Source organism: Caretta caretta, chromosome 2 (assembly GCF_965140235.1).
Source record: "Caretta caretta isolate rCarCar2 chromosome 2, rCarCar1.hap1, whole genome shotgun sequence".
Classification (NCBI taxonomy): Eukaryota; Metazoa; Chordata; order Testudines; family Cheloniidae; genus Caretta; species Caretta caretta.
Genome location: NC_134207.1, coordinates 236,051,628 through 236,068,615, shown reverse-complemented (window position 1 = coordinate 236,068,615; position 16,988 = coordinate 236,051,628). Strand labels below are relative to the sequence as shown.

The 16,988-nt window shown below is 43.4% G+C and overlaps 1 protein-coding gene across 1 annotated transcript in view; it reads right to left on the bottom strand.

Annotated features, from left to right (window-relative positions):
* GPR158 (G protein-coupled receptor 158) overlaps positions 1 to 16,988 on the bottom strand; it is a 312,886-nt gene that overhangs the window by 49,883 nt on the left and 246,015 nt on the right. The window contains exon 6 of the mRNA XM_048837832.2: positions 13,854 to 13,963. Within this exon, the coding sequence (XP_048693789.2) occupies positions 13,854 to 13,963 (110 nt within the window). The remainder of the gene's footprint in view (positions 1 to 13,853; positions 13,964 to 16,988) is intronic.

The window sequence follows — 16,988 nt, the reverse complement described above, 5'->3', positions numbered from 1 at the left end:
CAGGGATGTTTATACCTTGGAGTAAGGGTCAGGCAGCAAATGGATCAAGGCATTCTGGGAATGGCCTTGGAAAACTATTGATACACGACCCTGCCCCCATCCTCACTGCACTGTATAATGGGTACAGTGCCATGCCACAGCAGAAGCGTGCATACGCCCACACCCCTCATGCGTGCTAGCTTTTGCACACAACACTGTCCTTCAGAGCATCAGATGTGGACAACAAGGGGCGCATAACATAATAACACACACGTAACTGTGTACAGTCGCAAGTGTAGACGTACCTTTATAAAGAGAGCCACGAGCTATTAACCAATAAGCTAACGACGTGTACAACAACTACCAAAATATAAATATATTTAAATCATGGACAAAGCATAAACGATAGAGAAGGTTCTGGCACACTGGCTGGCTGTGCCTATGAAACACAATTATACAGTCACCTAAAGGAATGCCTTGCACAGTCACAGATCCACCCATCTGATTATGGAAAATGAAATTCTTATGATAATAAAAAAGAATGAAAAGGAAAAAATGTTTTAGAGAGCAGAAGTTAAGAGAGAGGCTGCAATGAGGAAGCAAGCAAAAACTGTCACAGCTCTGTTGAGTAGGCACAGTACAAAAACTAAATTAATTGCTAACACTATATTGCCAGCCACAGTAAACATTTTTAGAAAGAGATAAATTGGCTAGCTAAGAATAGCCTCATCAGAGAAACAGCAAACCCTAAATGCTAATGAGCCTGCTTCAATTAAAAAAAAAAAAGGGGCCTGAATAATGTTCAAACACTGGGCCAAATTCTGCCCTGGAGACTTCAGTGGAGTTAAAACTGCTTACACCAGCACTGAATTTGGCCCCTTCAATTTAGTACATGGCTAAATGTTCCATATAGCATGAAATAGAGAATAAAAAATCAGTACCAGCTATTTGAACATGGAAGACAGAATATCAATGGAAAATCTACACTCCTTGCTGCTCAAAGCAGAGAATAATTTAACAATCCAACACTGGCCTCCAAAATGGATTATTCCATAGAAGACAATGAAACCCTCAAAACGCCACCTCAGTGAGAAACACTTTCCCCTCACAACACTTTCCGTACCACTAGCTAGATGAAAGACTACCACCGATCCTCTCATAATTTAGCAATCAATCAAAAATTCTTGGTATATGCGTGGGGTGGGATTCGTTGTTGGTTTGTTGTTGTTATTTTAAATAGTCTTGGGAAATAAAGGCCTTGTGATTTGTGTATTCCAGCTGACACACTCTGCAAACTATATCAATGATTCTGACTTTGTCTGTGTAGTAATCCAACTGAATGATTACAGACCAAGCCTCTCTGATGATAACAGGGCAAGGTGCCAATTCTTTGTACGTTTGATTGCTCTTGAGCTGCATCCAGCTGCAGCAAGTTAGAAAGCAGTAAGGTGTAAGGGTCCCAGAGTTTGGGCTGCAGCCTGAACCCAAACATCTACACTGCAATTAAACAGCCATGTAGCCCAAGTCCCGCAAGCTCAAATCAGCTGGCATGGAACAGTCCCGGGTTTTATTGCAGCGTAGACACCCTAGGAAGCTACTCACAGAAGTAGTGTTCCTCCAGCTATGATTTTGGGCATGCTTCAACTACTGGCCATTATAGGGTTCATTTCATTCACTGTCTCCCACGCTGTGGTAACTCAGGATGACTATTCAGTTAACCTGGAAGTTAGGGAGTCCACATAAGATGAAACGTTGGGGTTAAAAACTGAAAATAATGGTTGAGGCTTCCAGGGTGAATCCCTCTATATCAAAATCTTCAGGTTCATTATTGTGTTCCTTGAATTGGAGCAGGACACAGCTGCTAGGCAAGTTTTCATTTTTTTAAAAATAATACTTTTTTTCTCATAGAAGGAGTCCAACAACTGTTTAAGAGCTTTTTTGTTTTACAAAGCCTAATCACCCATTATAGAATACAGATTTAATGGATGGAAAAACAGACAATGTATTCTTTTAAGAATATATTTGCTAGCAATCTGAAAAAATGCCAGTGTTCTAATTATTTAATGATAGTAAAAAGCTTTAAATTATTTATTTAAAAATATTTGTGTTCATATTTAATAAAAAAAAGAAGATTGCAGATTATTTATAGAAAAATGCATCAGTTAGATACCTGGGTATGATTTGATAGATACTGAAGAGTCTCTTCAATGTATAATATCCCTGCAGTCCTGAATTGTTTTCTTCCAGCACCTGAGGCTGTAATGTTTTGGACTTTGTGATACAACCCAGAGATCTAATATATTTAGAGTAGACTGGCTATGTCTCAGGAAGTAACCAATTAGCACATTTGAACAATGCACAGATTGGTATAGTGTCATCTTAACATCACAACATCAGCTAATAATGTTGTCACAATATAGTTGTTACCACTGTACAGACAAAACTACTGAATTGTTGTACACGACTTGTTTTCATGGTAAGTCAGAGAAGTATTAACTAGAAACACATACAGATAACTATTTTCCATAGTTATTTTTGAGGCAGATCACCTGATTCTCCCAGTACTCAAGTCTGCAAACAGATTTAAACCACTTACATGATCAGAGCTACTTTCAAGATAATCATTAGCTGGGAAAAGCTGTAGGTCAGTAAATAAGATTGGTGTGAACGTGAAATTTAAATTTACAAAAAAAAATTTAGTTATCCATACTGATCCAAATTAACACTGACAGCAGAGCTTGTGTTTCAGAGATACATGGAGTTTAAGGCCAGAAGGGACGATTAGATCATCTAGTCTGACCTCCTGTATGAGACAGGCCTTTAAATTTCACCCAGTTACCTTTGTATTGCACTCAATAACTTATTTTTGTGTTTGCATCATTTCAGTGCAGAATTGTGTATGTTATATAATTAGTAGGGCACGGGGGTTGTATTACAAAGGCTATTGTCAGGGGCAAGCTGGGATATGAGATCAGTCTAGGCATGTATTATCTGCGTGCACCCCAGGTAAAGTGAGTGTGGTCAGATCCAGCTATAACTGTACTGAATGGTGGTTAGCACTGCTTGGTAGAGATATGTTTGAGAGATCTATGGATTATTTTGAGGTGTGTGACAGATCTGTGACTTTGATAGGAGGAGGGCTATGTTTTCTACCCTCATGTGTAGGGCCCTACCAAATTTAGGGTCTATTTTGGTCAATTTAATGGTCATAGGATTTTAAAAATCGTAAATGTCATTGTTTCAACTATTTAAATCTGAAATTTTACAGTGTTATAGTTGTAGGGGTCCTGACTCAAAAAGAAGTTGTGGGGGATCACAAGGTTATTGTAGGAGGGGTTGCGGTACTGCTACACTTACTTCTGTGCTGCTACTGGTGGGGGCTGCCTTCAGAGCTGGGCGCCTAGCCAACAGCAGCCGCTCTCCGGCAGCCCAGCTCTGAAGGCGGCACAGAAGTAAGGGTGGCCATACCGTGCCTCCCTAAAATAATCCTGTGACCCATCTGCAACTCCCTTTTGGGTCAGCACCCCCAATTTGAGAAATGCTGGTCTCCCCCATGAAATCTGCATAGTATAGTGTAAAAGCACACAAAAGACCAGATTTCACGGGGGGAGACCAGATTTCACGGGGGGAGACCAGATTTCACGGTCTGTGACGTGTTTTTCATGGCTGTGAATTTGATAGGGCCCTAATCACAAGTGTGAGGGAAAGGAAAAAGGGCATGTGGACCTACAGTATGCAGAATGCATCATTTCTATGCAGAATTTTGTAGGTGATGTTGGTAGCCAGGAATAAGGCTTTTATTACAAATCTTATTGCGAGCAGTGAGGTGGAATATGAGAGGATTATCCTTTAATGATTGTTAAGTGAAAGTACAGGTTGAGATGGTATCCTGTGAGCAAGTGTAAGGAGGTTGTAAAAGGCTGTGAAGTGGCGTGCTATTGTTTTTGGGGAATCGGCTAAGAGTCTGAGGATTTAGAACCTCCTGACTCTTATAGTGCGAAAGGCCAATAAGAGTATATGCTATGTGCATACTGAGGCACTGCTTGAAGACAGCAGAGGAAAGGTGATGTGGGCAACTCTTCCCCCCTTCTTTTTACCCTTTTAAATAGTGCTAGATGGAAACCTGTAGTGGCAGTGAATGGGTTGTAAAAGGAGGTGAAGAGCGTGTACATTTCAGCAATTATGGGGTGGTCATAGTAAAGGTGTGTGTGGGGGGAGAAGGGAGTGATGGGGCCCATTGGACATTGCGGAAAGAAGGCAGAGTTAAGGTTGCATGGGACAACCTTACCTGGGCATTTCCTGGTTTTCAGAAGTTTGAGATTTGCTCAAGTGATCATTCTACAAGGAGACAACACATTGCCAAGCAACCTTAACTCTGAAGTGAGGCATTTTTTTGACACTGAATTTTCAAGATTTTTAATAGGAAAAGATATGTTGTTGGTAGGCGTTAGTAGTAATTAACACAGTTTTACATATTACGTTCCACAATTAGTATGCTAAACCAGCCAGCCCCCCATCCTCAGCAGCAGCAGCCCACCACAACTCCCCAGCCACACCCCTTACCCATTTTTTGTGTTACCCCCTCCAACCTGGCCCTCTTCCCACTACACTACCCAGGCGCTCCTACCACAAGCAAGAAACATATCTCCCTGAAGTCCTCGCTCCCTGTTATACACATGCGAGGGAGCCCAGCTGAGGAGGAAGGAGCTGAGCTGGACTTACAAAGGCAGGAAATTGACATCTGAGTGGGCAGCTGGGAAAAGGGAGGTGGGAGAAGGGAGGTGCGTTTGGGAGAAAGGGGGGGAAGCCATGAGGGTAGGACACAGCTCAGGGAAAGGCAATAAGGTCTAGAAGGGAACAGACCTTGACTGCTGGCTGGAGGGTCCCTGAGCTGGAACTCGGAGTAGAGGACGTGCCTGGGTTCCCCTGCCAACACTGAGGGTGTGGCAGTACAAGGCAGTGAATGGGAAGGGTGCCTAGGACTGCTAAAGGAAGACTTTGGTACCCAGGAAGGGGAAAATACGTAGAGTGACCTGGCCAGAGGGCTGATTGACAAAGAGGTTGCAGCAGCTCGTGGAGTGAGGGAGGGGCCATAGACCCAGAGAGGCCAGCAGAGGATACCGTGCAACTGTAAGAAGGGGCGTCAACCTCATAAGCTATTCCTCAGAATGCCCAGGAGGAGGTGCCATTCTAGGGGAGAGTGGATCACGCCGTCACAGGTGGAGTTTGTAGCAGGGCCAGCAAGAGAATTTCACAAACAGTATTTTGGAATATGTTTTATGTTTGAGAGAAAGGGCTTCTGACCTCTGACTGCTAGATGTCCAAAAACCAGCGAGGTATCAGAGCTTGTAATGTTTCTATGCCTTACAGTACACATTTTCTGGTCAGCAATGAACCCTCCAATTTCCCAATTAATGTTCTTCTAACATTTATTGCTTGCTTTCATATTGTTGCTGTAACAATTATTCAGCTGCTCACCCAAATCAAAGCAAACTATCACAGCTCCTGGAAACAAATCTCTGATGTGGTCCAAATCTGTTCTCATACATTGTATGAAGTACTCACCAGGAATATGACCCAGATAATTTCTGCCTGAGTGAATCACCACAATGTCCAGTAGATCACAACCTTTCAAGTTAGACACTGCAGAGTGGGCAAAACATGATGCCAACACAGGCCACTTCTCTCCACCCAAATCAGCCTGTAGTAAGCAATCTCCATGTCATAGTGTAATCATTGCCCTTCCTCGAACTTCTGCAACCTCACAATCCAAGAACAGCCCAGAATCCACACCTTGGCAACCCTGGCAGGGCACATATTTCTTTTCTGAGCAGCCAAGGTACCGGCACTGTCAGTTCCAAATCTGAGTACAAAGGCGGTCCCTGTTCCAAGGTAATACACTTGCTTGGAATTAGGCCCATATCCCAAAACCACAGAGGACTCAGATTCATTCTAAGACCTCTTCAGCGTACACACAAAATTATCTTTGTCCTTGGGGACTGAAATGCCAAACTGACACTGCTCTGAAATGACAAGTTGTTTTTCATATGAAGTGTACCACAGGGTGGCTGGTTCTTAAAGGGGAGGTGGGTCCCAGACCTACCTGTGACTAATCAGCTGCTTCCCAGCTGATGCAGTGAGGCCAGGGGTCAGGTGATAATTGGAAGATGATTCTGCATTGTGCACCACTGCACAATGCAGAATTTTGCAGAAATTAATGTTGTGCATGCTGAATTTCCTTTCTCCCACAGAAATCGGCTGCAGTGTGGCTGACTGCCACCAGAGGCTGCTCGACCCTGGAGAGCCCAGCTCACACATAGAAGACACTGCTGCGGGGAGGGGGAGGGAGCTAGAGGGTTCCTGGAAGCTGCAGTTCCCAGCATGCCCTGAAGGAAGGAGGTAGCAGTGCGCAGGAAACTCCATGCAAGCCTGGGACCAAGCATAAGGCTGTTTCTCCCTCTTGATCCCTGGGCTCTGGGGAGGGCAGGTTTCTGGGCTCTTGGGGGGAGAAGGGACAGGTATCTGGGCAAGGGGGGGCCGCGGCTGGGCTGAGGCATCGGTATCTGGGCTGGTGGGGGGCGTGGCTGGGCTCGGCGGAGGAGGGGTTTTGGGTGTATTCACTGGGGGAGCACCATAGCTGGGCTCTGTGGGGGAGGGGTTGTGAGTGTCTGGTCCCCTGGCTGGGCTCTGGGGAGGGGGAAGGGGGCAGAGAAACAGGAACTGGGTTGTCATAGGAGTTTCTTTAACTCTCTGCTCCTGGGGGAATTTTTGTGTGTGTCTGTATTGTTACCGACATACTAGCTCCTAGGTATTTTGAAATAAATTACCAAAATAATTGAAACTGGTGTGATTATGTAGTATTATTTTGACAAATAAAATTTTCAGAATTTTGCATAATTTTAAAATATCTTGCACAGAATTTTTAATTTTTTGGCGCAGAAAGCCCCCAGAGTAATGGGCCAATAAGTTAACCCACTGGCTTATAAAGTGGAACAGAAATTTTCCTCTGGAATCTCTAACTGGCCACGCAGTAAATATGAACTTTTCTGATGAATTATTCCTCATGTAGACATTCAGCAATGCTGTATCTCTCTTCATGTCTAACTTCCATTCTTCTTCTTCTTTCGTATGGGTTGGGTAGCTAGCAATGACTACAAATTTATATCTAGATTTGATAGCCAGCACATTGCCGCATCACTGAGATGATGAATGTCCTTCAGGCCCCCGGTGAAAGAACAAAGGGGACACTCAGATATAATGTGCTCCATCGTTTGTGTCTGATGACCAAAAAGTGGAGTTACTGACAGGTGTTTGCCTCATTTTCCATTTAAAGAGGGTTTGTCCACATTTCCCAGGAGATTTCCTGATGTGACTCAATCCGCACCAGTGTTTCTGACATAAATCAAAACCCGGTGGTTCCTTGACAGGGTCAATGACAAGCTATTTGTTTTGAGTGGTTGAAATGCTCCACGGGACTCTCCTTTGAGCCTCAGTGTCAAAGTTGGGTGTAAGGGTCTTGATGCGGTTCCATAGCAGGATTTTAATCTTGCCTTTGGTGGGTTCTGCAAGTCATCGTGCAGCGGGATCCTTGTGTTTGCATTGACGTGGTTAAGAATGCAAGATGTCTGAGCAGCTCTTCTAATCTGTGAAGCCTGGAAGTGCAATAGGACCAGGAGCCAGTCAACTGGAGTCGATTTGAGCATCCCTGACATTATGGAAGTTATCATTCCCAGGTTGAGAACCGATGGTCCAAAAAAAGAACAGTACATGACCATTCTTCCTCCAGAATTACTCTCTCTCACCCAGCCTCTTCTGTGTATTTTTCTTTAATTTTGATGCCAAGATGGTAGACATTCCAAAAATAAAATCTAAGCATAGAACCTGTTTTTAAATAAAAAAACACAGACAAGGACACAGAGACAATCTGCAGTCACAGAGATGTATAGAAAGAAGCAACATCAGCAGCTCATTTGACCCCAAAGGGCTACCTTTAGAACAGCATTGCATTTGATCCACTAGAAACATTCTGTGGACTTCATTGTTGAGGAAAGTACTATAGTCTTCTGTTCACCTCCCTGAATTTAAATCCGTTAAGTTTAGCTCATTTTCCTGTTTTCTCAGGAAAAAGTGGAGTTATAAATTCAGCTCATTATTTATAAATGCACAATGAATAAAAAGTGGTTGAAGGTCAGAATGGATGACATAAAAATGGCACTGATAGGTTGATCAAAGACAGAAGATGATGCTATTTATTTTACCCATTCTTCCTACAATAGGCTGTTCAGCCGGGTTGGGCACATGTATACAGCACCTTTCGGGTTTGCTGAAAGTACTGCAGAAGGTAGGTATGAGTAATGTGTGGCTGATCTGGAGATCCTTTAGACTTTGTTAGCATCATTCCTAGGGCTGCTCCACTGTCCTAGGATTTCCGCTGATCTCAAAATAACCAATTCATCGTCATAAACAAGTTCTTCCCACAAGTAAGTGTGGATGTGGCCACAGAAAATCTTCAGTTGTATATTCTGTCCATTCTTCATTTCTGTTACGATCATAGATTAAATTAGATCTTCCAAGAATCTCAATGCTGGTCTTGTGCGGATTTATACAGCAGCCAGTTCTTTCTTCCCTCACATGACTCAATTACAATTATTATTTAAAATATGTATCATAGGTTTACTCAGTCCTTCAGGATCACTACTTATACTTGGAGGAAGACATGCCCAAAATGTTTATAAATAGAGAATAAATAATAAATAGTAAATAGAGAAGGCAAGGCACAAGATTACAATACAGACATGCAGCTATAGAGTATAGAAACAAAAATGCACACCTTGTTGAATAAACTGGCATAAAAACCAATTAAAGCAGTTTACAAGAGGTGGAGTAGTCATAAAGTCGTGAAGAAACATTAAATGAATCCAATGATAATGTAAATGTTATAGCTGAAAAATGCAGTTACTTATTCTGGGCCGTAACATCAGCAGCACAATAATTTCAACCAAGAAATAAAAACCAGAGTTCTTAAAACTTTCTCTACATAGTCCAACTGTCGTGCCCCAGAATGGTTTTTGTTTGTATTGTTTTAATTTTATTTTAAAATTTTCATATGAATATATGCCCTTGTGACTGCCTCTACTGCAGCTTGGAGAGACCTATTTCTAGGGGTTCATTCATCATAACGTGCTTGACTGTCAGCAAAAGTACTAAGTAGTGTGAAATGTGGCGATGTTGCGGAGCAGGGGGTATGGAGGCTTGTGTGTTTTAGCATAGACACTTGGCTTGTAGGAACTAGACTGAGAACTCAGTTTACACAGGCAACTGAACAGCCATCAGGTAATAACTGTTGTGGTCCCACAACTTTGCCTGGATTTGAACGGGCAATCTAGAGGTACAAGAGCTTCTATTCTATTTTCCAATCCTTTCCTCACCTTACTTAAATGCAATTCCAGGTCCCTTATCACAATATGGCATCACCAATCCGTGTTAACTTTAAGTCATGTGATCAGCCTGTTACAGAACCGCATGTGGAACAATAATCTGGATTCTAGACATTCCTAGGCTCTTATTCTGAGCTCAAGATAATAGCTCCTCTAAACAAAACCCCCAATTCTCCTCTATATTTTCCGAAGTCCCCCAATATACTTCCCTTCTCACACCAGAATTCATCCTCTGCAAAGAAGGTACTTAGAGTATTAATTGTGACTTTTTTGATATATTTCAATGCAAAGAGGTCATCAGACACCATTAAACAAACAGGCAAAGTATACCTACTGATATCAATACATATAATTAGTGCAAAATCCAGACGTCATCGGCCGTATCATAGCACAGTTCAGAGCATTATACTGGATCTCACTTGTATATCATGCCAATGGATTAAAGAAGCTAGACTAAAACATAAGCATGACTACTTTACAGCTTCATCACTTTTCTACGTGCTAATATTTATATACTCTCTTTTGCTCGCTCTTCATAAATACATTTAGGGGATGGATGTATAAGTAAGTATTCCTCTGTATTTCTTTTCATTGTGGTATAAAGGGGAAAGTGTTTAGATTTTATCTAATACATGCCCACAAAAGGCATTGATTTATAAGGAGGCTGTAGAGGTGGGATTTGAAGTTGGGTCTCAAAGTATCAGCATCCCCAGTTGAGTGCTCTGCCAGTTCAGCTGAATTTCTTCATACATAACCCAAAATTCCCTGAACACTTTCTCTGGCAGGCAGTTACATCTGAGATAGCTCAGCCTGTTTGCCATTTGTGCCTGAGGAAAGCAACCTTTGGCTTGTGAGCCTTGAAAAGCTTATAATAAGCATGTATGGCATTCTGTCTGTTTTAGGATTTTCTATAGCCTCTATCACCATGTGGTATCAAAACATTTATAACATTAAAACAAAAAAATCCTTTACCACTTTCCTCTCTTTGGACCCTTGAAGGAATGTTTAGATATTTTACTCCCCTTTATCTTCAAATAAATCTTTTCCCCCTCTGCTAAAAACTCTGTATGATTTTACAATGTGCCTGTGTAACCCATGTGCCTAATAGGGTAGCTGCTTTTCAGGGGGTCATGTACTCTGTGTGAGTTGGGAGAAGCTGAGCCTAGGAGCAGAGCAGGCTGTTATCCCTAACTCTGAAGCATTTTGCAGCAGGTTAGTGATATTGTTAACTCTCTACAGGGCAATGTTAATTATAGCAAGGGGAATTTGGCAGGGAAAAATAATTTCTTCGATTTTAACTGTATGCTTTGAATGTTGTTTTGATTTTAGCCAAACTGTTCCAGTTAAATTGTCTCAACTAGTACGATCACCAACTTTTGTTTAAATGTAGTAATGGGGAAAGAGACATTTAAATTTTACTATTCTCGGTTTTGTATTTTCTTGTAACATTTTTCTTCAAATCTATACATTTAACTGACTGATTGGTTAATCAGGTAGCTGACTGGCTAGTAGTGATTTCAACAGAGGAAGAGTCTGAATGGATTCCAACTGAAGATTCCTACAAGCAAGTGTGGTAAGATGTTTTAGACTCTGCAGAGTGTATAGATTTCATGATCAAAGACTCTAACTGAGACAAAGGCCTGGTCTACACTATGAGGTTAGGTCGAATTTAGCCGCGTTAGGTCGATTTAAAAATGACTGCATCCACACAACCAACCGTGTCCGTCGACCTAAAGGGCTCTTAAAATTGACTTCTGTACTCCTGCCCGACGAGGGGAGTAGCACTAAAATCAACCTTGCTGGGTCGAATTTGGGGTAGTGTGGACTCAAATCTATGGTACTGGCCCCCAGGAGCTATCCCAGAGTGTTCCATTGTGACCGCTCTGGACAGCACTTTGAACTCCGATGCACTACCCAGGTACACAGGAAAAGCTCTGGGAACTTTTGAATTTCATTTCCTGTTTGGTCAGCATGGAGAACTCAGCAGCACAGGTGACCATGCAGTCCCGCCAGAATTGTAGAGCATAGAATGTTTCTCCGCTCCCCCATCATCTTCGTCCCTGAGGTTATTGCAGATGAGAAGGTAAAAAAAATGCACTCGCGATGACATGTTTTCTGAGCTCATGCAGTCATCCCACACTGTTAGGGCACAGCTTAATGCACAGAGGCATTCAGTGGCAGAGGCCAGGAAAGAATTAAGTGAGGGCGAAGAGTGGAGGCATGACACGATGCTGAGGCTAATGGGGGAGCAAACGGACATGATGAAGCATCTGTTGGAGCTGCAGGAAAGCCAACAAGAGCAAAGACCCCCGCTGCATCCACTGTATAACCACCTATCCTCCTCCCCATGTTCCATAGCCTCCTCACCCAGAGGCTCAAGAATGCGGGGGGGAGGCTCAGGGCACCCAGCCACTCCACTCCAGAGGATGGCCCAAGCAACAGAAGGCTGTCATTCAAACAATTTGATTTTTAGTGTGGCTACAATAAGCAATGTGGCCTTCTCCTTCCCTCCTCCTCCACCCCACCCGGGCTACCCTGTCCGTTATCTCATTTTTTTTTAATTAATAAAGAATGAATGCATGGTTTCAAAACAATAGTTACTTTATTTCGAAGGGGGGAGTGTGGTTAGCTTACAGGGAATTAAAATCAACAAAGGGGGCTGGCTTGCATCAAGGAGAAACACACACAACTGTCACACCAAAGCCTGGCCAGTCATGAAACTGGTTTTCAAAGCCTCTCTGATGCGCAGTGCGCCTTGCTGTGCTTTTCTAATCGCCCTGGTGTCTGGCTGCTCAAAATCAGATGCCAGGAAATTTGCCTTAACCTCCCACCCTGCCATAAACGTCTCCCCCCTACACTCACAGATATTATGGAGCATACAGCAAGAAGCAATAACAATGGGAATGTTGGTTGCCCTGAAGTCTGACCTAGTCAGCAAACAGCACCAGTGAGTTTTTAAACGTCCAAAGGCACATTCTACCACCATTCTGCACTTGCTCAGCCTATAGTTGAACTGCTCCTTACCACTGTCCAGGCTTCATGAGCCATGGGAGCAAGGGGTAGGCTGGGGTAGGTGCGACTGCACGGTGCTGCCAGCTGGGAGAGCAGCCTGAGGAAGAAGCCTCAGTTCGCATGATATTCCAAGCAGGACTGAATCTCCATGAGACGAAACTTAAAGAAGAGAATGACCTGGAGTCTCTGGCTCCCATTCGGTGCTCTAAGAGGAGAATAGCCATGTCTGTCCAGGAGCCCCTGATCGACCTCACCGAGGTCTACCAGGAGCACCCAGGAGACGTATGATGGCTATCAGTCCTACTGCACCATCTGCCACGAAGGCAAGGAGCTGCTGCTGTGTAGCAATGCAGTACCGTATCTGCCAGCAGCCCCAGGAGATGTACGGTGATGGTGAGCTGAGCGGGCTCCATGCTTGTCATGGTATGGCGTCTGCATGGGTAACCCAGGAAAAAACGCGCAAAATGATTGTCTGTTGTTGCTTTCATGGAGGGAGGGAGAGGGGCCTGACGATGTACCCAAAACCACCTGCAACAATGTTTTTGCCCCATCAGGCATTGGGAGCTTAACCCAGAATTCCAATGGGTAGCGGAGACTGTGGGAACTGTGGGATAGCTACCCACAGTGCACTGCTCTGTAAGTCAATGCTAGCCATGGTAGTGAGGACGCACTCCGCCAACTTAATGTGCTTAGTGTGGACATATGCAGTTGACTGTATAAAATCAGTTTCTAAAAATTGACTTCTATAAAATTGACCTAATTTCGTAGTGTAGCCATACCCTTAGCTTTTGGGACTCAGCCTAAGCCTTTGGGTCCTCACTGTTTCTTCTTACTGTATTTCTGTGGGGACTGAACTATTCAGAGTTTAATTTGTTTTCTTTATTTATGTTTATGTATAACTGTGAAGATAATGCCTGTAGATTATAAAATACCCATGTTATGCTGTAAAATTAGATCATTGTGTTTCTTTATCATAAGATTTTATAAAGTTGTTTAATTAAATTCATTTCTTTCTTTCATTTTGGGACATGAATATGGGGAGGCTGACCCTGTGCAATTGTTGCTGAAAATCCTTAAGAGACTGAACTCTGGATCTCCAGCTACTTTTCTATGGGGGTTGGGGTTTTTTAAGGCATTAGAGAAGGGCAATGAAGTGAACTCTAGCCCACCCAAAGGCTACACCTGTATCAGTTATTCCTCCTTAGTCAAATCCTGCAGCCTTGACTCAACCACTCTGGCATATAGATTCCTCAGACACTAATATTACTACTGCTACTACTTCAGGAACATTGAGAAGAGAGAGACATTGGTTTTACACCTCAGGAAGAGCTGTTGTTTATAATAAATTCTCACCGCTCGTTTCTAGTTGACCACACACAGAGTACATACTACCACAGTGATGGAAATTAATAATACATGAAATACCTGTGGAGCTTGAGTGTCACAGTTCCATAAACAGTAGTAAAGCCCAGAAGACGAACCCATCTTAGGAGAACACAGCGAAATATGCTTGGCTCAAAATACAAAATGATAACCTATGGAACAGAGAGACAAAGAAAGATAGCTTCAGTGCCAGCTTTCATGGGGAAATAGTTGTTGATTCCAATGCAGAATTGGATTTATACAATATAAGCAGTGGACATTTTCAAGCTTGTATTACTGTGTAACCCACACACCTCCTGCGTGTGGTGATCTGTCCCATCTAGTGGCACCGAGACCACTTAGAGAGAAAGAGATTAATGAGTCTGCTCTAGTGCCTTAGCTAACAGCCTGATGGCTTTTAGCTCATGCAGTAGAGGCTCATGAACTAAACTCCAGAGGCCCAGGTTCAATCCCGCCCACTGACGACCGGGGTATGTCGGTGTTACAACTGCATATTGAGATTTTACAGTAAAGTAACTAGATAATCTGATCAACCCACTGGCACAGTTCTGGGTGCTGATTGCCCTCTGCAGGGAGCTGGCAAAGGCCCAATGACAAGCTATGGAGTGATAGAACCTCTAAACACACTTCTGAGGACTTTTAGCAAAATGAAAGCATATACAGTATCCAGAGGCTACAAGAGCACAAAGGAGATTTTTAGTGGACTGTTATAATATTCTTTGGTGGGCCTCGTCCCATAGCTTGATTGATTACATTTATTATAGCAACTATATCACACTTCACAGTAATTCCTTCTAATAAACATGACAAAAGCTGAGCATCTCATTTTGCCTCTCAAACCCTCGCTGTATTACTCTTGATAACATCACCATCCTTAGCGTCAGGACATTGGTGATATATATGATGCCTCTCTTCTTTTCCCTTCCCTTCCCTCCCCACCACTCTGGACTCTCAAAACCCAGCTGCCTCTTCCTCTACAACATCCCCTCCTCACACTGATTGGTAATTATCTTTGTTCACCTTCTGGCCTCTTCTTGTCTTCTTGTCCATACAGAACGCTGCTACTACAATCAACTTCTCTCATCACTACAATGATGCACTCTTTTCTCTCAATCTCTTTGCTGACTTCCTCTCAGCTTCTTCATCAAGTTCAAGCTTTTCTTCCTAACCTTCAAGGCCATGAAATCATGCCCTATTTATACAGCTCTGCTCATATCCTCTAACAACCCCTACGGCTGCCAAAGCCTCCTTCATAGACACCTGTTTTGTATCCTTCTACCAGTCTTATTTTTGTGCCCTTTTCTATCCTAAAACCTATGCTTGGAGCACTCTCCTTTTTGCAAAACAACCTCCTCCTCTTCATTCTAATCCTTTTTTACAACTACATATCTCCAAGAAAACCTTTCATCATCAACCAAAAGAGACAGAGAGAGGTAAAAAAACATCTGAACCATTATGAGATTGAACTTGATTGGTATTGTGTGTGTCTGAACTGTATTATCTGTATCTGACCTAGACTGTTCTAGAAGCACTTAGAGCAGTGCTGGGCAACCTGCAGCCCACGGGCGACACACGGCCCATCAGGGTAATCTGCTGGCGGGCCACGAGACAGTTTGTTTACATCGACCATCCGCAGGCACGGCCACCAGCAGCTCCCAGTGGCCACGGTTCACCATTCCCGGCCAATGGGAGCTGCGGGAAGCGGTGTGGGCTGCAGTGATATGCTGGCCATCACTTCCTGCAGCTCCCATTGGCTGGGAAGGCAAACCGTGGCCACTGGGAGCTGCAGGTGGCCGTGCCTGTGGAAAGGTTAATGTAAACAGTCTTGCAGCCCGCTAGCGGATTACCCTGATGGGCCGCCTGCGGCCTGCAGGTTGCCCACCACTGACTTAGAGCTTTTGGAGAGGAATGTTTTATAAGCGGGAAGGAAATAAAATTGGAAACTGATTGCAATAGAGATTGTGCCTTCCTCTGTGTTTACACAGCACAAACCCAATGACAGTGTTCAGTAACTATGAACAAAGAAAGAGTTATATAATATATTTGGTGTTTAGAATCAGTAAAATCAGTCTAGAGGAAAAATGCACTGAAATGTTCAGGACCGTCTGCCAGTCAGCCCAGTACACAGTTAGTACTTTCTGGCAGTAGTGGTATTATTGTGCCTATGGCCTGCCACATTATATTATCTTCCTAAGTAAATGCTTTATTCGGAGCGAGAATTCTAGCCCAGGATGTTGGCAGGGAGACCAGAACAAAGTCCTCTGGGTGACATAGATAGATTGAGGAATGGAGGAAGAAAAAAATGGCATAGATGTAGATATAGAGCAAGAGCTGGAAAAACCTCAATTTCTCTTGCTGAAGAACCAAGATGTAATTTTTTTTTTTAAATCATGTTTTGCCAAATCAAAAACACAATGCAAAATGTCATCTGTTTTTCTCAGTCCACTCTCAATGAATTGGATGTGCTTCAGAGAAGCAGGTGATTCATAGGCATTTGATAAATGCTGCAAGGAGAGAAAAGAAACGCATGCAACTGTGTCTTCCATTACATTTCTATCAGTGGCAATGCATCTTAGCAGAGATGCTACAAGTGCTACTGAGCCCCCACCACCAATTCTTCTTATGGCAGACCAGGAGATGGGGAGTGAGGTGCAAATGGATGAAAGCCAGAGAGTGAGGAGAAGTGAATCCAGCAGAAGCAGCTGTCCTATCTCGAGGCCTCTCCTTCTGCCCTTCCACCCCCACGAACATGATACAGTTCTGTGGTGACCTAGAATCCTATTTTCGACATCTCCGACTCAAGGAATATTTCCAACACACCTCTGAACAACATACTAATCCGCAGAGACCTCCCTACCAACACTACAAAAAGAAGGATTCTAGGTGGACTCCTCCTGAAGGTTGAGACAGCAGACTGGACTTCTACATAGAGTGCTTCAGCCGACGTGCACGGGCTGAAATTGTGGAAAAGCAGCATCACTTGCCCCACAAACTCAGCCGTGCAGAACACAAAGCCATCCACAGCCTCAGAAACAACTCTGACATCATAATCAAAAAGGCTGACAAAGGAGGTGCTGTTGTCATCATGAATAGGTTGGAATATGAACAAGAGGCTGCTCGGCAGCTCTCCAACACCACTTTCTACAAGCCATTACCCTCTGATCCCACTGAGAGTTA